Source organism: Acomys russatus, chromosome 13 (assembly GCF_903995435.1).
Source record: "Acomys russatus chromosome 13, mAcoRus1.1, whole genome shotgun sequence".
NCBI lineage: Eukaryota > Metazoa > Chordata > Mammalia > Rodentia > Muridae > Acomys > Acomys russatus.
Window position 1 is genome coordinate 1778012 of NC_067149.1, and position 16355 is coordinate 1794366.

Sequence of the window (16355 nt, forward strand, 5' to 3'; positions counted from 1 at the left end):
CCCACCTGGGGAGGGAAGGTGGCAGTGGCGGTGTCGGTGATGGTGTGTGTGTGTGTGTGCGCACACACATGGGTGTGTGTGTACATATAGGGGCATGAGCGCAGCAGAGCCTCTAAAAGCACTGATGATCACCACCAGGCTTGGCCTACTCACAGCTGTGACTATTCCTAGGTACCAGTCATTTGGCTGCATGTATCAGCCCACGTTAGTTGTATTTGGAATACACATCATTCCTCCTCACAGAAACCCTAAGCTGAGCTCTAGAATCACAGCCTTGCGTCACTCCACACAGCTTCACTGACTCCGCTTTCAAAATGAGGAAGGGCACCGCTCAGTGGTACAGGGCTTAACGAACCATGCACCAGGCCCTGGGTTGGCTTCTCATCGCTGCATGGCAAATAAACAAACAAACCCCAACATAATCCAGACTTCAGTCTGTAATCTCGACTGCTCGGGAGGCCGGAGAATGACAATTTCAAGCCTCGCTTAGGCAATGTGACAAGAAGTCATCTCAGCAGCAACAACTCTCAGTGTTAGAAAGCCTGCTTCGAATGTGCAAGTGCCTGGTTTGACCCCTAGAACACGCAGAGGGAGGGGAGGCAGGGGGTGACTGAGGTTAGTGGTACAGAGACGGTGAATGGCTCAGCCAGGGGCAAACTTGGATTCTTCGGCACATGTTTTGAGTCAGGCTGCGCCTGCACAGTGAGCCCGCTGCAAGCCTGGGATGGCTGCACTTAGCTCGCACGGGGAGCCCAGCACGTGTAGTCTGGCCTGGGCTGTAGCTTTCACACCCTTCCCAATTGCACACTTCCTGGGCTTCCGTTTCCTTTCAGGTCCTTCGTGACAGACACATTGGTATCTGTCACGCACAGCATTCCTCAAGGTCTTGTTCTCTCTGTTGATGAGCCTGCCTGGAATTTTCTAGTCTGGCCTGTTCATGCAGGAAATGTGGCTGAGTGCTTGGCAGGGCCGTGCAGTGCGAAGTCAGGGTACCACCTCACTAGAATTAGAAAAATGCCTGCATCCTCCAACTGTCCCTGCATCCATGCTGGCTCGCTGACGGCTGCCCTAGGAAGGTAGAGGAATGCTCCCTCCTGCATCTACTCATACTCCCTAAAGGCCTCCCAGGCCTCCTCAGTTCCACCTATCCCTGCTGTCTTTCAGTTTTTCACACTTAGACAAAAGGCCTGGAAAAATACAATGGCTGCCAGCATCCGTAGCTGTACACACTTCTGTCACTCAAACAAAATCGACTATGGCTAGTAATGTAGCTCAGTTGGCAGAGTGCTTGCCTAACATTTATGAACCCCTGTGTACAGTCCCCACGTCTGTCACCTCGGAATTCAAAAGGAGAAGCTAGAAGAATCAGGGGTTCAAGGTCATCCTTGGGTGCACAGCAAGTCTGATGTTAACCTGGGCAACATGAAACCCTGTCTCAAACCAAACCAAACCCCAAAATCTAATAAAACTGTATGGTTTTTGTTTTTTGTTTATTTTATTTTTTGGTTTTTCAAGACAGGGTCTCTCTGTGTAGCCTTGGCTGTTCTGAACTCACTTTGTAGACCAGGCTGGCCTCGAACTCACAGCGATCCACCTGCCTCTGCGCCGCCCCCCCCCCCCCCCCAGTGCTGGGATTAAAGGCGTGCGCCACCATGCCCGGCTGGTTTTGGGTTTTTGAGAACAGGGTTTCTCTGGGTAGCCTTGACTGTCCTGGAATCACTTTGTAGACCAGGCTGGCCTCGAACTCACAGAGATCCTCCTGCCTCTGCCTCCCAAGTGCTGGGATTAAAGGCGTGTGCCACCACTGTCAGGCTAAAAAAATGTTTTTATTAGTCAATCTTGGCTTTGGCTTTCAGGTTAAAAGAAGATCACATTGTCATCTTAGAGGAACTTGGATAGACTTAGTGAATGATTTTTTTCCCCAAACACGTCACCAACTGTACTCAGAGCCTGACTACCTGATATCGGCTGGGATGGCAGGTTGGTCCAGGGGGAAAGAACATCTGTTAAGTAGCAGGGGCCAAGGCTAGGAGGAGAGAAAGGAGCTAGGGAAGGCCTATGTGTTCCACAGTTGTCAGGATTAATAGGAAAGTGACCCGACAGACTGCATCACCCCAAAGGCCTGCTGTACCAAGGGCTCTGTTCTGCCATCTGGGGCTCTAATTGTGTGCTGCTCCCACTGCCTGGACTGTTTCCCCCATTCTTGCAGGAACAATGAACGGAAGATGTGTGCGTATTGTAGGGGCAAAATTAATGCCATATCCTATATGTAATTCATAGTCTGCAATTAATGAGGATCTGTATGAAAACTTGTCCTATAGGTGCCCTTCTTCTTGTGTTCTGGGAACGACACCTGCCAACACTCTCCAGAAACTGCACCGGAACAATTAGATACAGTTAACGCCCAATGATTCTCTGAGATAAAACCGCTTTCTTAAAGATTCAGCCTCCTGGGCCCAACCTGCCTGAAGGTCAACATTCCTGAGACTCTCTCACAACTTTCCCTGGAGGTCCGGCCTCCAACCAACCTGCCTAAAGGACTATATTCCTGAAACTCACGACCCTCCCCCCTTATGGTTTTGTCCTTTCTTCCCTGTGACCCCCCCCCAACCCTAATTACAATTTTTCCTTATAAACCCGTTACCCCTGAAGCTCTGGTATCACTCTCCTATCTGAAGCTCTGAGTACGTAATACAGGACCCTGTGTTTGTTACATTGGTATCGAGTCCTGGTGGTCTTTTTGGGGGGGTCTCACGATCTGGGTAATCTCGGCATAACTGTGTGTGTGTGTGTTGTGTGTGTGTGTGTTGTTTTGAGATAGTTTCACTGTGTAGTTCTGACTGGACTAGAACTCACTATATAATACACGGTAGCCAAGAACTATCAATTCTCCTGCTTCAGCCTCTTTGAGGGCTGGGATGGGGGGGCATTACCATACTCAGCTGAACCCCCCACCAAGAGTACCCCTGAGGCCAATAACACGAGCACTCTTAGCACTGTCCTCCGAGTTTACCGATTAGGGTGGTTTGGAACTCCGTGAAAGGGCTAAAAAGGCTTTTGAGTCCTGGAAGTCGGGGCCTCCTCCAAAATGCTAATGCCCCACGCCCCGCAAGAAGTCGCTAGGTGCCAGGAGAAGTAGCAGGAGAGAGAGGCCTCGAAGAAGTGGCCTGGGCTAAGAGGAAGAAATGCTGGGCTAACAGGACCGGCAGGCAGCAAAGAATCCCTAGCCTCCAGCTCCACAGTCAGCTGAAAGCCCCAGATGCTGGTGGGAGGCCCGCCCCCCGGAGCCCGACCCCCCCCCCCCCCACTCCCCTTCCCGCGCCGTCTCCAGCAGCACTCGGGCAGGTGTGTCCTTGACCTGGCTCCTGGCTTGAATCGGCTTCCCTGCTGGGACTTTGTCGGTAGAAGTTAATTGACCCGAATTCTAAGCTAGTTTGGGAGAAGGGAGCCAGAGTGGCGCCCACAAGGCACGTCTTACGTGGAAGGCTCTCACTTAAGCCTCCTAACCGGAGGGTGACTGTGCTGGGACAATTATCTTCCCATCTATTACAGCTCTGGGAGGGTAATCTGCCAGAGGGCTGATGACGAACGAAGGCGACCGGGAACGCTCCCGCAGCCCACGCGGACCGCCCGCCCCCCTCCCCCGCCCGCCTCGCATTTGCAGATCTCCAGGCCTTGGCTTCTACCTGGACATCCCAAGAGCCTCCCTGTTCCTCCAGACCCCAGGTTACCCGAGAGGCTGGCCAGAGGCATGGGGGTGCAGCGTGGCAACAGTGGGAGCCGTGCCTTCCGTGCCAGCCCCCGCGCCAGGCAGCCCCTGAGCTGCCCTTTGTTTCCCTGCTCTGGAGACTTCTGCAGAGTCATGGTCACGTGGTGCTTCCGGTACGGGGTGTTCCAGGCTCCCCGCCAGGGCCTGGAGACGACCCCCCAGTCTCCCCCCCTTCACCCCACCCCCACCCCCGCGCTCTGGGCAAGCCTGTGGGTTGCTGGCTGCCAGCCCAACCCGGAGCCCCTTATCCCTGCCGGTTCCAAGTCCTGCCAAGCAGCTTAGCTCCTTAGCTCCAGGTCCCAGAGCCTCTAGCGTGTGCCGCCCCAGGCTCCTAGCGCCTCTGTTTAGCCTTTTCTAACTTTTCACGCGGAACTGTCTCCTGGGGTCCTCCGAGTCCTATATTCTAGACATCAAATGCTCGCCGTCAGCCTTCTCCAGAAACCCAGTAGAGTAACTGGGTACCAGACACACTCTCAGTTTCCACTCCATCACCTAACTGGGTAGTAGAGTGGGCCTTGGCCAAGGCCCATAAGCATAAACAAACGTCAGTTTACCTCCTACTCTTTCCAGCCTAGCCAATCAAGTGGACCCACACAGCAGCAGCACTCCATTCCTCTTAGGAACTGTGAAGGCGTGGGGGGTGGGGGGGAGGCCTCTGATTCTCAGCACATTCCAAAATTCATCCCTGGGGATGGAGGGATTGTTCAGCGACTTACAGCTCTTTCCTTTTCTCTTCCCAGCACCTACCCATCTGGTGGCTTATACCTCTGACCCCCCAAACTCTGGCTCCAGGGTATCAGATGCCTCTATAGACCCTGGAACTCACATGCAAAGTATTTACACACAGGCGTGTCTACTGTGATACTCATTATTTGGGGGGCGGAAATTTTAAAAAAGAAGTCGGTCAGTAAATGTTTATTGAAAGTATACTGTGTGCTGGGAAACTAGTCCCTCCCAGATGGTGCTAACCCCCAAGAGAGGTCAGGGCACCGATTCCATTGCTGGGCAGTGACTCTGAGGAAGCCATCCTCCCCAGGCCGACTCAACGCCTCTCATTTTGAACCTGCAGGGACTTTAGGGTAGAGAGGTGGCAGGAAAAAAATAAAATAAAATAAAGGAGCCTAAAGTGGGAGGGGAAACTGAAGGGGCACACCATATGCCGAAGGTGGATTTGTGTGCCGCCCGCCTGCGCCGCCGGTTCTTCAGGGCTTGGTGGGGAAGAGCAGGCAGGTGGACCCCCGGCTGCCGCTGTGTCTGTCCACAAGGGGCAGCGGGTGCTTCATGTAATGCTGGACCATCGCAGCCACGGAGGGGAAGAGCTGGCGGAGGAGGCGGGGCATCTGTGGGTCCCCTGACCTCTATCCTGCCAACAACTTTCTAAGGCAACTGTGCGTGCCGCCTGGCAGGGGAGCTGGCTGGCATTTTTCTAGATGCTTCTCTTCCCAATGTACCATGAAACTGCAATGCCGTGTTGCAGTCTGTTCAAGCCTGCAACTGTTGGCCAGCCTCAGGCTTTCCAGAGCTTGGGGAAAGCTGCTTTAGGTGTAGGCCTCTGCTGTGGTCGGTCGGTCTCTCTCTGTCTCTCTGTCTCTGTCTCTGTCTCTCGCTCTCTCTCTCTCTCTCTCCTGCCTGTGATCGGAATCAACACTTCCCTCGTGTGTGTGTGTGTGTGTGTGTGTGTGTGTGTGTGTGTGTGTGTGTGTGAATGCAGGTGCGTTTGTGTAGGTGGGACTGGGCTGGGCAGTCAGAGGACAACTTCAGTTGTCTCCCAAATAACATCTACCTGTCTACCTTGGTTTTTTGCTTTGTTTTATTGTTACTTTTTTGGTTTTTTGAGTCAGGGTTTCTTTTTATAGCCCTGGCTGTTCTGGAACTTGCTCTATAAACCAGGCTGGCCTCAAAACTCCCAGAGATCTTCCTGTCTCTGCCTCCTGAGTGCTGGAATTAAAAGTGTGTGCCCACCACGTCCGGGCTTTGTTTTTAAACAGGGTCTCACTACATAGTTGGAGCCAGCCCAGAACTAAAGAGATTTGTTTGCTTCTGCATCCCAAGTGCTAGGATTACAGACGTGCGCCACCATGCCCAGCTACCTTGTTTTGTTAAGGTTTTTTTGTTTTGTTTTGTTTTTGTTGGGTTTTTTTTTTTAATGGATATGAGTGTTTTACCTACCTAGATATATGTGCATCTCATGCATGCAGTGCCTGAAGAGGCCAGCAGAGGGCAATGGATCCCTCAGAACTGGGGTTATAGATAACTGCCCTTGTGTGTACTGGGAACTCAACTCCCTGTCCAAACCAGGAAGTGCACTTAATGGCTGAGCCATCTCTCCAACCTTTTTTTTTTTCTTTTTCTTTTTGAGAGACAAGGCCTCTTACTGGCTCAGAGCTCACCATGGAGGCTGAATAGCCAATGAGCCCAAGGTCTGGGACACCCCTTTCTCTACCACCCTGACTTATTTTCCATGGGCTCTGGGGGTAAAACTTGGATCCTCATATTGCAAAGCAAGCACTTGTAGACAAAACCGTCTCAGAGGCTCTTCCCTCTGTCGTTTCTACTCAACCCAGGGTGGGGGCAGGAAGCACACTGTGTTTTCCCAGGACATTTCCTGCTCTTGGTCAAGCTCAAGGTGCTGCATTGTGGCCCACCCCGGGCTCCTCCCTCACCCACCTCCTCATGACTCCTGCCCTCCCGGCCCAGGGCATAGTGGTGTCCACCATCTAGTTGCCGGATGGGGATGTTGAAGACACGGCCTCGGAGGAGCACTGCCAGGGTGAAGGGCTGGGAACTGTGAGGCCCAGAGCTGAGGCGCACAGTGTAGGCTCCATCCTGTGGAAGAGACCCCAGCTGTGAACTTCATCTTCTAACTGCCTAAGGCGAGCCATCTAATTATGGTGAGTGTATCCCTGGCCCTCCTGCTCCTGCAGGCTCCGTCGGCCACAGCCAAAGAATAGAAGGACTTTCAGAGGCGACAAATGCTCACCTTTTGGAAGTGAAGCAGGCCCCTCTCGACAGACTGACGGTCACAGTTCCCTGAGTACCAAGGCTGACCCAGCAGACTGCCATCCTAGACAATACACAGAGCCACTTGGTTTTCAGGCACTGAGCTGGCCATGGACAGCAGAGAACCCTGGGGTACAATTATTTATGTGTTTACATCTACCAGACCCAGACTGAGCCCTACAAGCCAAACCAAGCAGAGCCTATGCGTGGAGTGCACGAAGGGGCTGTGTTTATACTGTGTTTAGTGCTTGCATGTTCCTTGTGGTGGGGCAGGCCCCAGGCCAGGAGGGCTCCTGGGCAAGGACTCTGTTCCCCACAGTCTGCCCCAGCTTCTGCTCACCTCTGCAGCAAAGGTACTCAGGGCAGGGATTACTGAGGGAACAGACAGCTTCCTTCCTGCTGAAAGAAGCAGCAGAGAGAGCTGGAGCCAGGGAGGGGCTGGGTAGGAGCTTCACGGGAGGCCATCAGTGTTTCTCTGTTCCCAAGGCCCAGCACCCTGGGAGGCCCAGCACCCTTCGAGGATCAGCACCCTTGGAGGATCAGCACCCTGGGAGGACCAGCATCCTGGGAGGACCAGCACACAAGCCTTGCGTGATTTCCAAGTGAGAACTGATCTTGGGACACACACTAGTGGCTTCCTGATTTAATGCGGACCCTGGGAAACGCCCAAGAGGGTTGGTCCTCTCTCTCAGGCCTGATCTCAGCAGAAGTCAGAGCTGCAACACCCCTCTTGATGACGTGAAGTGGGCCCTGAGGATCTGGGAGGGGTGTTGGGGGTGTTGCGGGCAGGGTGGGGGGGGGGTGGGGTGGGGTGAAATGGGGTGGGTTGGGGTGTCAGTTGCCGGAGAGAGTGAGGTCCTAGCAGAGCAGTTCCATTCTGGCAGAAGGTACTCACTTTTCAGCATGGCATCCACTGCTCCCTGGGACACAGGATGTCTGGTCAGATGAGAGCTGGCCTTCCAGGCTGCTCCCAAAACCTAAAGTTCTACCCCGGGCCTCCCTCCCACCCCTCTGGGAGCACTTCCTCCTTGACCACTAGCCTCTTACATTCCGAGCCTCCTGGTGACCAGCCACGGATCTGCAAGGAAAAAATTGGGAAGCATAGCTCAAAGGATTTTAATTTTCTTTCTTTCTTTCTTTCTTTCTTTCTTTTTTTTTTTTTGTTTGTTTGTTTGTTTGGTGTTTTTTGTTTGTTTGTTTTTAAGACAGGGTTTATCTTTGTAACAGCTCTGGCTGTCCTGGACTCACTCACTCTGTAGACCAGGCTGGCCTCGGACTCACAGTGATCCGCCTGCCTCTGCCTCCCAAGTGCTGGATCAAAGGTGTGCGCCACCATGCCTGGCAAATTTTTCTTTTTTTTAAACGTATGTTTCTCTTCTCTTGGAGTCAGGATCTCAACTATGCAGCCTTAGATGACCCAGAACTCTCTATGTGAAGCAGACTGATCTTGAACTCACAGAGATGTGTCTGCCTCTGCTGTCCAAGTGCTGGGGTCAAAGAAAGGCATTTGCTACCATGTCTGGCCTCTGGGGTTTCCTTTATCAGTAAGCCCAGTGTCCCATGTTGCTCCCTCCCATGGCTGCCACTTACTTGGACAGTCCAGATGTTCTTGGCAGAGGAGTTGGGGGCATCAGGGCTTTGGAGCTCAGAGTCCTACTCAAGGCTGGCACTAGAACAGAGAGGGCAGGCAGAGAAGTCCAGGCTGAACAGGAAGTGGCTGACAACAGGGGTCTCTTACTGTTGCCTGTGGCCTGGGCTCTCCTGGATCCCTTCCAACCACAGGGAGATAGCAGCTTGGTGGCCTGGCTGCAGCAGCTCAGAATCGCCATCCACCCTCTTTGGTAGAGACAGTGTGGGGACCAAAGGTAGAAATGAAGACACCCAGGTGGGGTCTGGAGGGGAGTGTTTTGAGGGACAGAACCGGGGCTAGGAGAGAGCATGTTCACGGGTGGTATAGGGCTTCAGGGGTTGGATGCTCACGTGGCTCCGGCTCACACTCCAGGTAGATGTCTTCATCAGGTTTCTCTGCATGGCCTGTTACCTAAGGTGTGGAACCGTGGGCGTGACTAGACCTGTGGTCCCTCTTAGTTGAGGAAGGAAGACATAGAAGAAGCCACTGACTGAGAGGGAGGTGGCTGCAGGCACTACACTTTATCCACACAGGGGAGGCATGTCCTGACTGACTTCTGTAGGGGTGCTCACAGAGAGTGGAGAGGTTCGGGGGTGGCACCCTCAGGACCAGCAGCTTATACCTGTAGCAGGGAGGAGGACTCTGCGCCAGACCTTTCCCCAGACTACCTAGTTGCTCACTCCATTCTCATCGGTTTTTCTAGAGGAATCAGTAGACTATAGGATAGAGAAGAAAGCAGCTCACCACTCTCACAGGTGCACCTCGCCCTGGAAGGAAAAGGGAGAACCAGTATTCATGAGCACCGGTGAGGAAGAGCCAGGGCCCCCTTCGTCACAGTGCTACGCTAACTTTCCTGCAACCTGTTTTAGACAGAAGAGTGGCCCATCCCCCATCGTGACATCCTTAGGTCCTGGGGTTTTAGGCCTCAAGGCACTAACCATAGGGAAAAGCCTCTGGAGAGCAGAGGCGCTCTGAGTGGTAGCCCTTACCTGGCCCCAGGGTCACACCAGGTAAAGACAGGGCCTGGAGGGGAGGGCCTCTGCTTTTACACTGTCTAGGGCCTGGCAGTTCATGTTTCCGGGCCTGTCTCCTCGCTGGGTTTGGTGGTAATGATACTTGTACTGACTGCCTTGGGGGACTGGCAAGCCAAAGAGAGGTGTGTCTAGGAGCCGTGCAGCCAACTCCAATTTACCTCGCCTTCCAAAACCAGGTCCCTGCTTTGGGGTTGCAGCTTGCAGGTTCACTGCTGTCTTCAGCTGTGGGCATGATGGGGTTAGTGAGGGAGGAGGGAAATGCAGGCGCTTGGAGAGCAAGGGTGTTGGGGTGTGAGGGGCACAGCCATATGCTGCTTTCCAGACTAACACCGATTGCCGGTATGTCTGTGCCTGAAGCAGAGGAGGGAAGGCCAGGAGGAGGAGTTTAAGGCCAGCCTGGGCCCCACAAGACCCTCTCTAAACTGCCTCTTCCCCCCAGAAAACCCAATTAGAACAAGCAAAACACTACAACACCCCGGGTGTGGTGGTGCACGCCTTTAGTCCCAGCACTTGGGAGGCAGAGGCAGAGGCAGGTGGATCTGTTCCAGGACAGCCAGATCTGTTACACAGAGAAACCTTGTCTCGAAAAAACCAAAAACCAAACCAAACCAAACCAAGAGAAGTGCAGGAGAGGGCAACACTTTTTTAAATTTTTATTTATTTATTTTTTTTATTTTGGTTTATTCAAGACAGCGTTTCTCTGTCTTAGCCTTGGCTGTCCTGGACTTGCTTTGTAGACCAGGCTGGCCTCGAACTCACAGCGATCCGCCTGCCTCTGCCTCCTGAGTGCTGGGATCAAAGGCGTGCACCACCACACCTGGCCGGAGGGCAACACTTCTCTCAGCCTCTAGTTAGGGACCTTTCTTTATTGTGAATTTTTCTGTTTATTTTTATTCTGTAAAATACAAACACAAAATGGTAGTTTTCTTTTCTTTTTCTTTCTTTTTTATTTTATTTTTTGAGACAAGGTTTCTTTGTGTGACCTTGGCTGTCCTGGACTCGCTTTGTAGACCAGGCTGGCCTCGAACTCACATCCACCATGCCCACTCAAAGTGGTAGCTTTCAAAGTGGATAACCACCTCACAGTGGGAAAGGGGGTTGGGAGTAATGAAGGTTGACTCCTCTGGCTAGAGAGAGGTCCTGTGGCCCAGAACCCAGGGGAGGCCAGCTGAGCCTTGCCCCCAACCCCAGCAGGGATGAAGAGAGGAGGGAAGGCCCTGTCTTGCAGAAGGTGAGAGTGGGAGGGGCTGCCGTTGGTTATCTGGCTCTGGTTTCTGATGCACCCAGCAATACTGGTTTCAGGACTTCTAGAATATAGACATGTGTTGGGGTTGGAGAGGGGGCTGCAGATGAGATGCTTGCAAGATTTACTCACCGGGAAATGGTAGCCAGAGGTAGGGCGGGGAGGGAAGGAAGGATTTATGGGGAGTCCTCTGGCCATGGTAGGCTGAGGCAGGGGTGGTGATGGCTTGGATGCATCCAGGGGCCCAGAACGATCTGAAAGAGACCCCATGCTCTGTAGACTGGGGAGAGGGAGGAGGTTCCTCCCTGGTGTGCTCCTGTTTCCCACCTGCTCCCCACCTAGTCCCCATCTCTCCTTCCCTCCTCCCTGTCCCCTCTACTTATTGGCTTCTTGACAGCCCTGTCTCCATGGCAACTGAAGGCTGTCAGCTTCCCTGCCACCACCTGGCTGAGCCCAGGGAGTGAGATGCCAGTGGTAGTGGCCTCTCAGAGTATCCCCACCCTGGCTGGGAGGATGTGCAGGTTTCAGAGGGGGGTGAGGGGGGCGGACCGAAAGGCCTAGGGACTGGGTTGGGCTTCCTGCTTTGTCTGTGTTGCCTTAGTTACCTCGCCCCTCCCTCCTGTCTCCTCCTTTTGGGGGGTTGAGGCGGGATGGGAGTGGGGTTCTTCCTTTCCTTCATCCCTCTGGCCTTTTCTGCCCAGCTAAGAGGCCTCGGTGGCAGCCCACTGAGGCCATGCCCCTGCCCCAGCTCAGACAGAGGGAGGAAAAGCAGAGCCTGGACACTCTCTTTGATGGGCCCTCTTGCCCTGACCCAACCCCCCCCCCCCCATCCTCTTCCCTCTTCAGCCCTCACCTAGATACAAGGAGGCCTCCTTAGAGCCCAGGGCCTGTGCGGGAGCGAGACTGACGGGCAGAAGCTCACAGGGGGGCAGCTCATATTTATCCTCCTCTTCTACCTCCTCCTGGGCCGTCAAGAAGGGATGCTGGTAGCACAGAGAAGATGCAGGATGGAGCGTGCGATACCTCCCTCTCTCCACCCCGCCCCTCATCCTCAGCAACTGGGCTTACTTACCCTGTGCCTCCATGTCTCTGGGCCAGGCAGGAAAGAGGGGTTGGCTGCATTCTCTCTCCAGCCTGGGGTATCTGGATAGATAGACTGGCTTTGCTTCATCCCAGCCCACTTACTCCTAGCACAAGGCTTTGCTCCCTCTCTGGTAAATAATCAATCATCTGTCCTGAACTATGGGCTTCAACCACACAGCTAAAGGAATCCATAAAAATGGATATTTCTAGCATCACAGACGATGAGACAGGCGTGTTGAAACATGGGTGGCCTCTGCAGGTGCCTTTTCCACCCAGATTCTGACTATGACAGTAAGAGACTCAGGCTTGAGTGCCAAGCCTTGCTGGACAATTGGTGGGACAGGCCATCTAGAGTCACTCAGGAAGATCCAACTGTGGATGTCCCTGATCTGCTGGGCCCCTATGATCCACTGTGTCACTTACCTACACATCTGGCAGGTGGGAGTCGTGACCTCAACCTGTAAGCACATTTGACTCAACTCTGTTCAAGGAGACCCTGAGTTGTGTGTGTGTGTGTGTATGTGGGGGGTGACACTGCACTCCAGACTATTCACACGTGTAACTGTGAGTGCTCCCCCATGAAGCTGTGTGACAGTGACACGTGGGCCTGAGATCAACAGGAGCAGTGGGAAGAGAAGACTGGGGTGGGGGCAAAAGTAGTGGCTTTTGGGGCACAGCTGGATGGGTTGGCACCCTTGGGGAAGCGGGGCACAGTGCTGACAGAGAGTGGAGGCACATGGATGGTCAGTCACACGGGGTAGAAACAGATGGCTGCTTCAGTGCTGGGGGTGGGGGGTGGGGGTGCAGTGAAGACAAGGTGGGTAGAGCCGGAGAAAGAGGAGGGTACTCACCAGGCGTTGCTGCCACCGAACTTGTCCTAGAAAGAGGCAGGAGGGGGGTAGAGGAAGCGGTCAGCACACTGGGCCTCTCCCTGTCCAGAGCCCTGGATCTCCAAGAGTCTGAGCAGGCAGACATGCCCTGGAGCCAAGCCTCACCATGGCAAGGTGGAAGAGCGGGAGCCCCTTTGCCGCTCCAGAGCCCAGGAGCTGCCACAAATGCCATGGGGGGACAAGGGCCCCATTGTTTCTGTTATTTACATAGTCAAGTGTTGGGAAGGTGCCCGCCTACCTGTGGTCTCCTGCCCATAATGGACCTTATCCGGGACACTCCCAGGGCCCCCAGCTCTCCTTCAGTCAAACCAGAAGAAAGACCTCGGATGGACCAGGGTTGGCTCTCAGATTGGTATCACCTTTTCAGACACGTGCAGGTCACATCAATGGACGGATCTCTTGCTGTCACCTTTCCTGAAAAGTTATTCCTACTGTCACTTGCTGGTAGGTGGTGATCACCAATCGGAGAAGGTAAAGTTTGGGGGAAATTTCAGAGGCTTTCATATTTTATGTAAGCACTTTATTCTTTAATGAAGGTGTTTATGAAACATCTATTTGTTAAGCTGGACATGGTGGTGGCACACCTTTAATCCTGGCACTCTGGAAGGCAGAGGCTGGTGGATCGCTGTGAGTTCGAGGCCAGCCTGGTCTATAAAGCAAGTCCAGCACAGCCAAGGCTAACACAGAGAAACCCTGTCTTGAAAAACCAAAAAGAAAAACAAAGAAAAGAAAGAAAGAAAGAAAGAAAAAGGACAAAAACAAAAGCATCACCACCGCCGACAACAAAAATCTGTTTATCAAACCTCTGCTGCACCTGAGGCGCCCCTCCAGGTGGTGAGGATGGCACGGAAACCGGCCAAGCCCTACATGTGTCATTTCCTGAGTGGACTTTCAAATAGCTTCTGATGCAAGCGCCAGTTTTACAATCACTTTCCAATGAAGGCACTGGGTCTATTAGTCAGCTTGCACTGATGCAGCAAGACCACATCACCGAGTGGCTTAAACAAAGCGATTTTATCTCCTCCAGGCTCAGGAGGATAGAGAGCCGAGATCAGAGCCATCTTCTGGTGCAGCCTCAGCTCCTGGCATGGCTCCCAGCACCTCTCTCTGTGTCCTCAGGTGCCCTCCTGTCTGTGGGCACAGAGGGAGGCTGAGCTGGCTACTCCCTCTTCTTATAAAGACACAAGGGTGTAGGATCGGGGCCTTCATGCTTATGACCCCATTTAATCTCAGCTGCCGCCCTAGGGGCTCAATGCCCAGTTACAGCTGCTAGGACTAGAGGTTCAACATGTGAGTTGTGGGAGGGTAAGCTCCATTCAGTCCATAATACTGAGGCTCTGAGAAACAGAAAATTCCCTGAGCTGAGGACCCAGCCCACTTGATAGAGCACTCGCCTAGCACACACACAGAGCCCTGTGTTTCCTCCCTAGCACCACATAAAAAGTGGATGTCATGGGATGTATAAGTCCCGGTGGGAGAGTTCAAAGTCAGGGCCAGCCTCAGTTGTGTATCACATTCAAGGCCAGTTTGGGCTAGGTACGTATGTACGTAGGACCCTGAATGGAAAACAAAAAACAAAACAAAGCAAACCCCCTGTCTCCCCAAAAGTTTTAAAAGCCATGAGAAGCTACTAGGGTAACTCAGCAGGGAGACAGGTAGTCCCGTGGGAAAGTGGAGGCAACGGAGAAGTGGTAGGATTAACCTCGCCTGATACTGGGTGCTGGGCCTATTTCTTGCTCTTCCCTCCCTGCCTTGGTGTTCTTCCAGAGTCAGGGGCAACTTCCCACCCCAGGGATTCTCTTGTTTATACAAGAGAAGAGCAAGGTTTGGTATCACAAATCATGGGATCAAAGTCTACAGGTCAGACTGAGTGGAACATTCTAGATACCACCCCACCCCAACGCACAGGGATAGGCCTTCGCAGTGGTGCCACTCTCCCACCCTCAACTCAGCTACTCTTTCCTGCTCAAGCCTTTGCATAGGCAAATTGTAAAAGGCCACAGGGAGAACAGAGCCTCAGGGTCGCTAGTGTCTCTGGAACAGCAGCTGCACAGAGGTGAAAGGAGGGGGAAGCCAGAGGCCTGCTTCAGAGGCCTTGTCAGACAGGTTGCCTTGGAACAGCCCTTTTCTGTGACTGAGATCGCTTTGTGCATGCCATGACAGCCCCTCTGGATGAATTCCTAGACGGGGGATTGCAAGGGCTCACGTTTTGAAGGTTGACTCCATCACTGTCTGTCAGCACCTGAGTGTAGGCGCTATTTTAAAATCTATTTTAACTTAGGTTTCCTAACATCTTTTTCTCCCTTCTCTACCCCAATCCCTTCCAACACCCCAACACCAGGTAGGAGAGAAAAAAGGTGAGTGGGGAGAGGGAGGTGTACTTTTCCTTAGCTGCTTCCTGCTGTTTAGGGCCGTTGGGTTCCTTGGGTCCAATCCTCACTTCAGGATCTCTCCAACTTCCACATTACCTGAGTGTCCATTTTATGGTATTTTCAAAGCACAAGGTGATTCTATAGATTTCTGAGAGCTCAGCTACCGATCCCCAGTGTGAACAGTCCATAATTTAGGCAGGGTCAGTCAACTGACACAAAACCAGTTCCTCCACTTGCCCCACCACTGGAGAGCTGGTGCACGCCTTTAATCCTAGCACTCAGGAGGCAGAGGCAGGTGGATCTCTAAGAGTTTGAGGCAAGCCTGGTCACCTGGGTGAGTTCCAGGACAGCTAGGACACAGAGAAACCCTGTCTCAAAAACAAACAAACAAGCAAACAAACAAACACTTACGTCCCCAAGTCCCCCAATACTACAAAAATGAGACACCCCAGGCAAGAGCTGGGAGTCTACGCTATCTGTAATGGACCCATCTTACTGGAAGTTGGGCTTGAGGAGTGTTGCTCAGTACAAGATCTCAGTGTGGCTTCTCAGATCATTCTGGACTCACCTAGAGCCCTTAGCTCGCAGGTACAGGGCTCTCCTGCAGAGGCAGAATGACACAGACCCTGCCCCTGAGCTTGAGTGATGGAGACAGCAAAGAGATGATCAGCGTCTCTAATTTTCTATCAACGGGGACATCAACAGAACAATTCCCGAGGTGCAGGGTGGCTGAGGCAGGAGGATCAGGGAGAATTCTAGACTTGCCTGCTCTACATAGTGAGTTTATGTCAGTGTGAGATTATATCTCAAAACAAACAACAAAACCCAAAAAACATTCATCCCTGGCTGGGCTTTCTGAGGGTCCAATTAGCTACTTACATGTGTGTGTTAGCTCATCTGAACTCAGGACACCATAGTTGAAGTTTTACTTGCTGAAAAAATGGAGGAGATGGCTTGTTGGAGTTGAGGTCCCTGTCCCTGGTGTTAGGAGAAGGAAGACATCATGTGGAAGGTCTGGGGTGGCTTCTGAGAACCTGAAGGAAGACAGGAGAGCAGGCGGTGCACTCTCAGCGAGTGCAGTGTGTGAAACAAGAGCCTCTGGGATTTGGGTGTCTGGGCCCCTGGGAGACTGAAGGGAATGGAAGCCGTTCTTCTGGGCTACTGGGCGTGTCCTTTATTTTGGGGGAGTGGTAGCCACTCTAATAATTTTTACTTTCACTCACAGAAGTCGGACACATCTCCCCAGCCTGCTGTGTGGACAGGTGATGTCCTACATCAAGCCTTAAGCCAGAGGTGGGCCCTGAGAGAAATGCCCTGGAGGCAGCGTGGTACGG

The 16355-nt window shown here is 52.9% G+C and overlaps 2 protein-coding genes across 2 annotated transcripts in view; both read right to left on the reverse strand.

The window, feature by feature from the left end:
* Window positions 1-4675: 4675 nt before the first annotated feature.
* Sh2d6 (SH2 domain containing 6) lies at window positions 4676-11970 on the reverse strand. The gene is made up of 13 exons (XM_051154748.1): window positions 11749-11970; window positions 11530-11659; window positions 10809-10930; window positions 9592-9655; window positions 9144-9166; window positions 8750-8810; window positions 8360-8438; window positions 7817-7847; window positions 7665-7689; window positions 7110-7168; window positions 6750-6833; window positions 6437-6595; window positions 4676-5088 (listed from the first exon to the last, which is right to left on the reverse strand). The coding sequence occupies exons 1-13, from the start codon at window positions 11845-11847 to the stop codon at window positions 4972-4974; spliced, it is 1053 nt and encodes a 350-aa protein (XP_051010705.1). The 5' UTR covers window positions 11848-11970; the 3' UTR covers window positions 4676-4971.
* Tmsb10 (thymosin beta 10) overlaps window positions 7568-16355 on the reverse strand; it is a 453760-nt gene continuing 444972 nt past the window's right edge. The window contains exon 4 of the mRNA XM_051154745.1: window positions 7568-7583. The gene's annotated coding sequence lies outside the window, so the exon portion shown is untranslated. The remainder of the gene's footprint in view (window positions 7584-16355) is intronic.

Coding starts and splice junctions, on each gene's coding strand:
- Sh2d6 (XM_051154748.1), bottom strand. CDS start 11,847: ATGAAGCAAAGCCAGTCTATCTATCCAGATACCCCAGGCTGGAGAGAG. Junction 11,660..11,748: donor CAGAGACATGGAGGCACAGG/GTAAGTAAGCCC, acceptor CTGTGCTACCAG/CATCCCTTCTTGACGGCCCA. Junction 7,690..7,816: donor GTCACCAGGAGGCTCGGAAT/GTAAGAGGCTAG, acceptor CCTGTGTCCCAG/GGAGCAGTGGATGCCATGCT.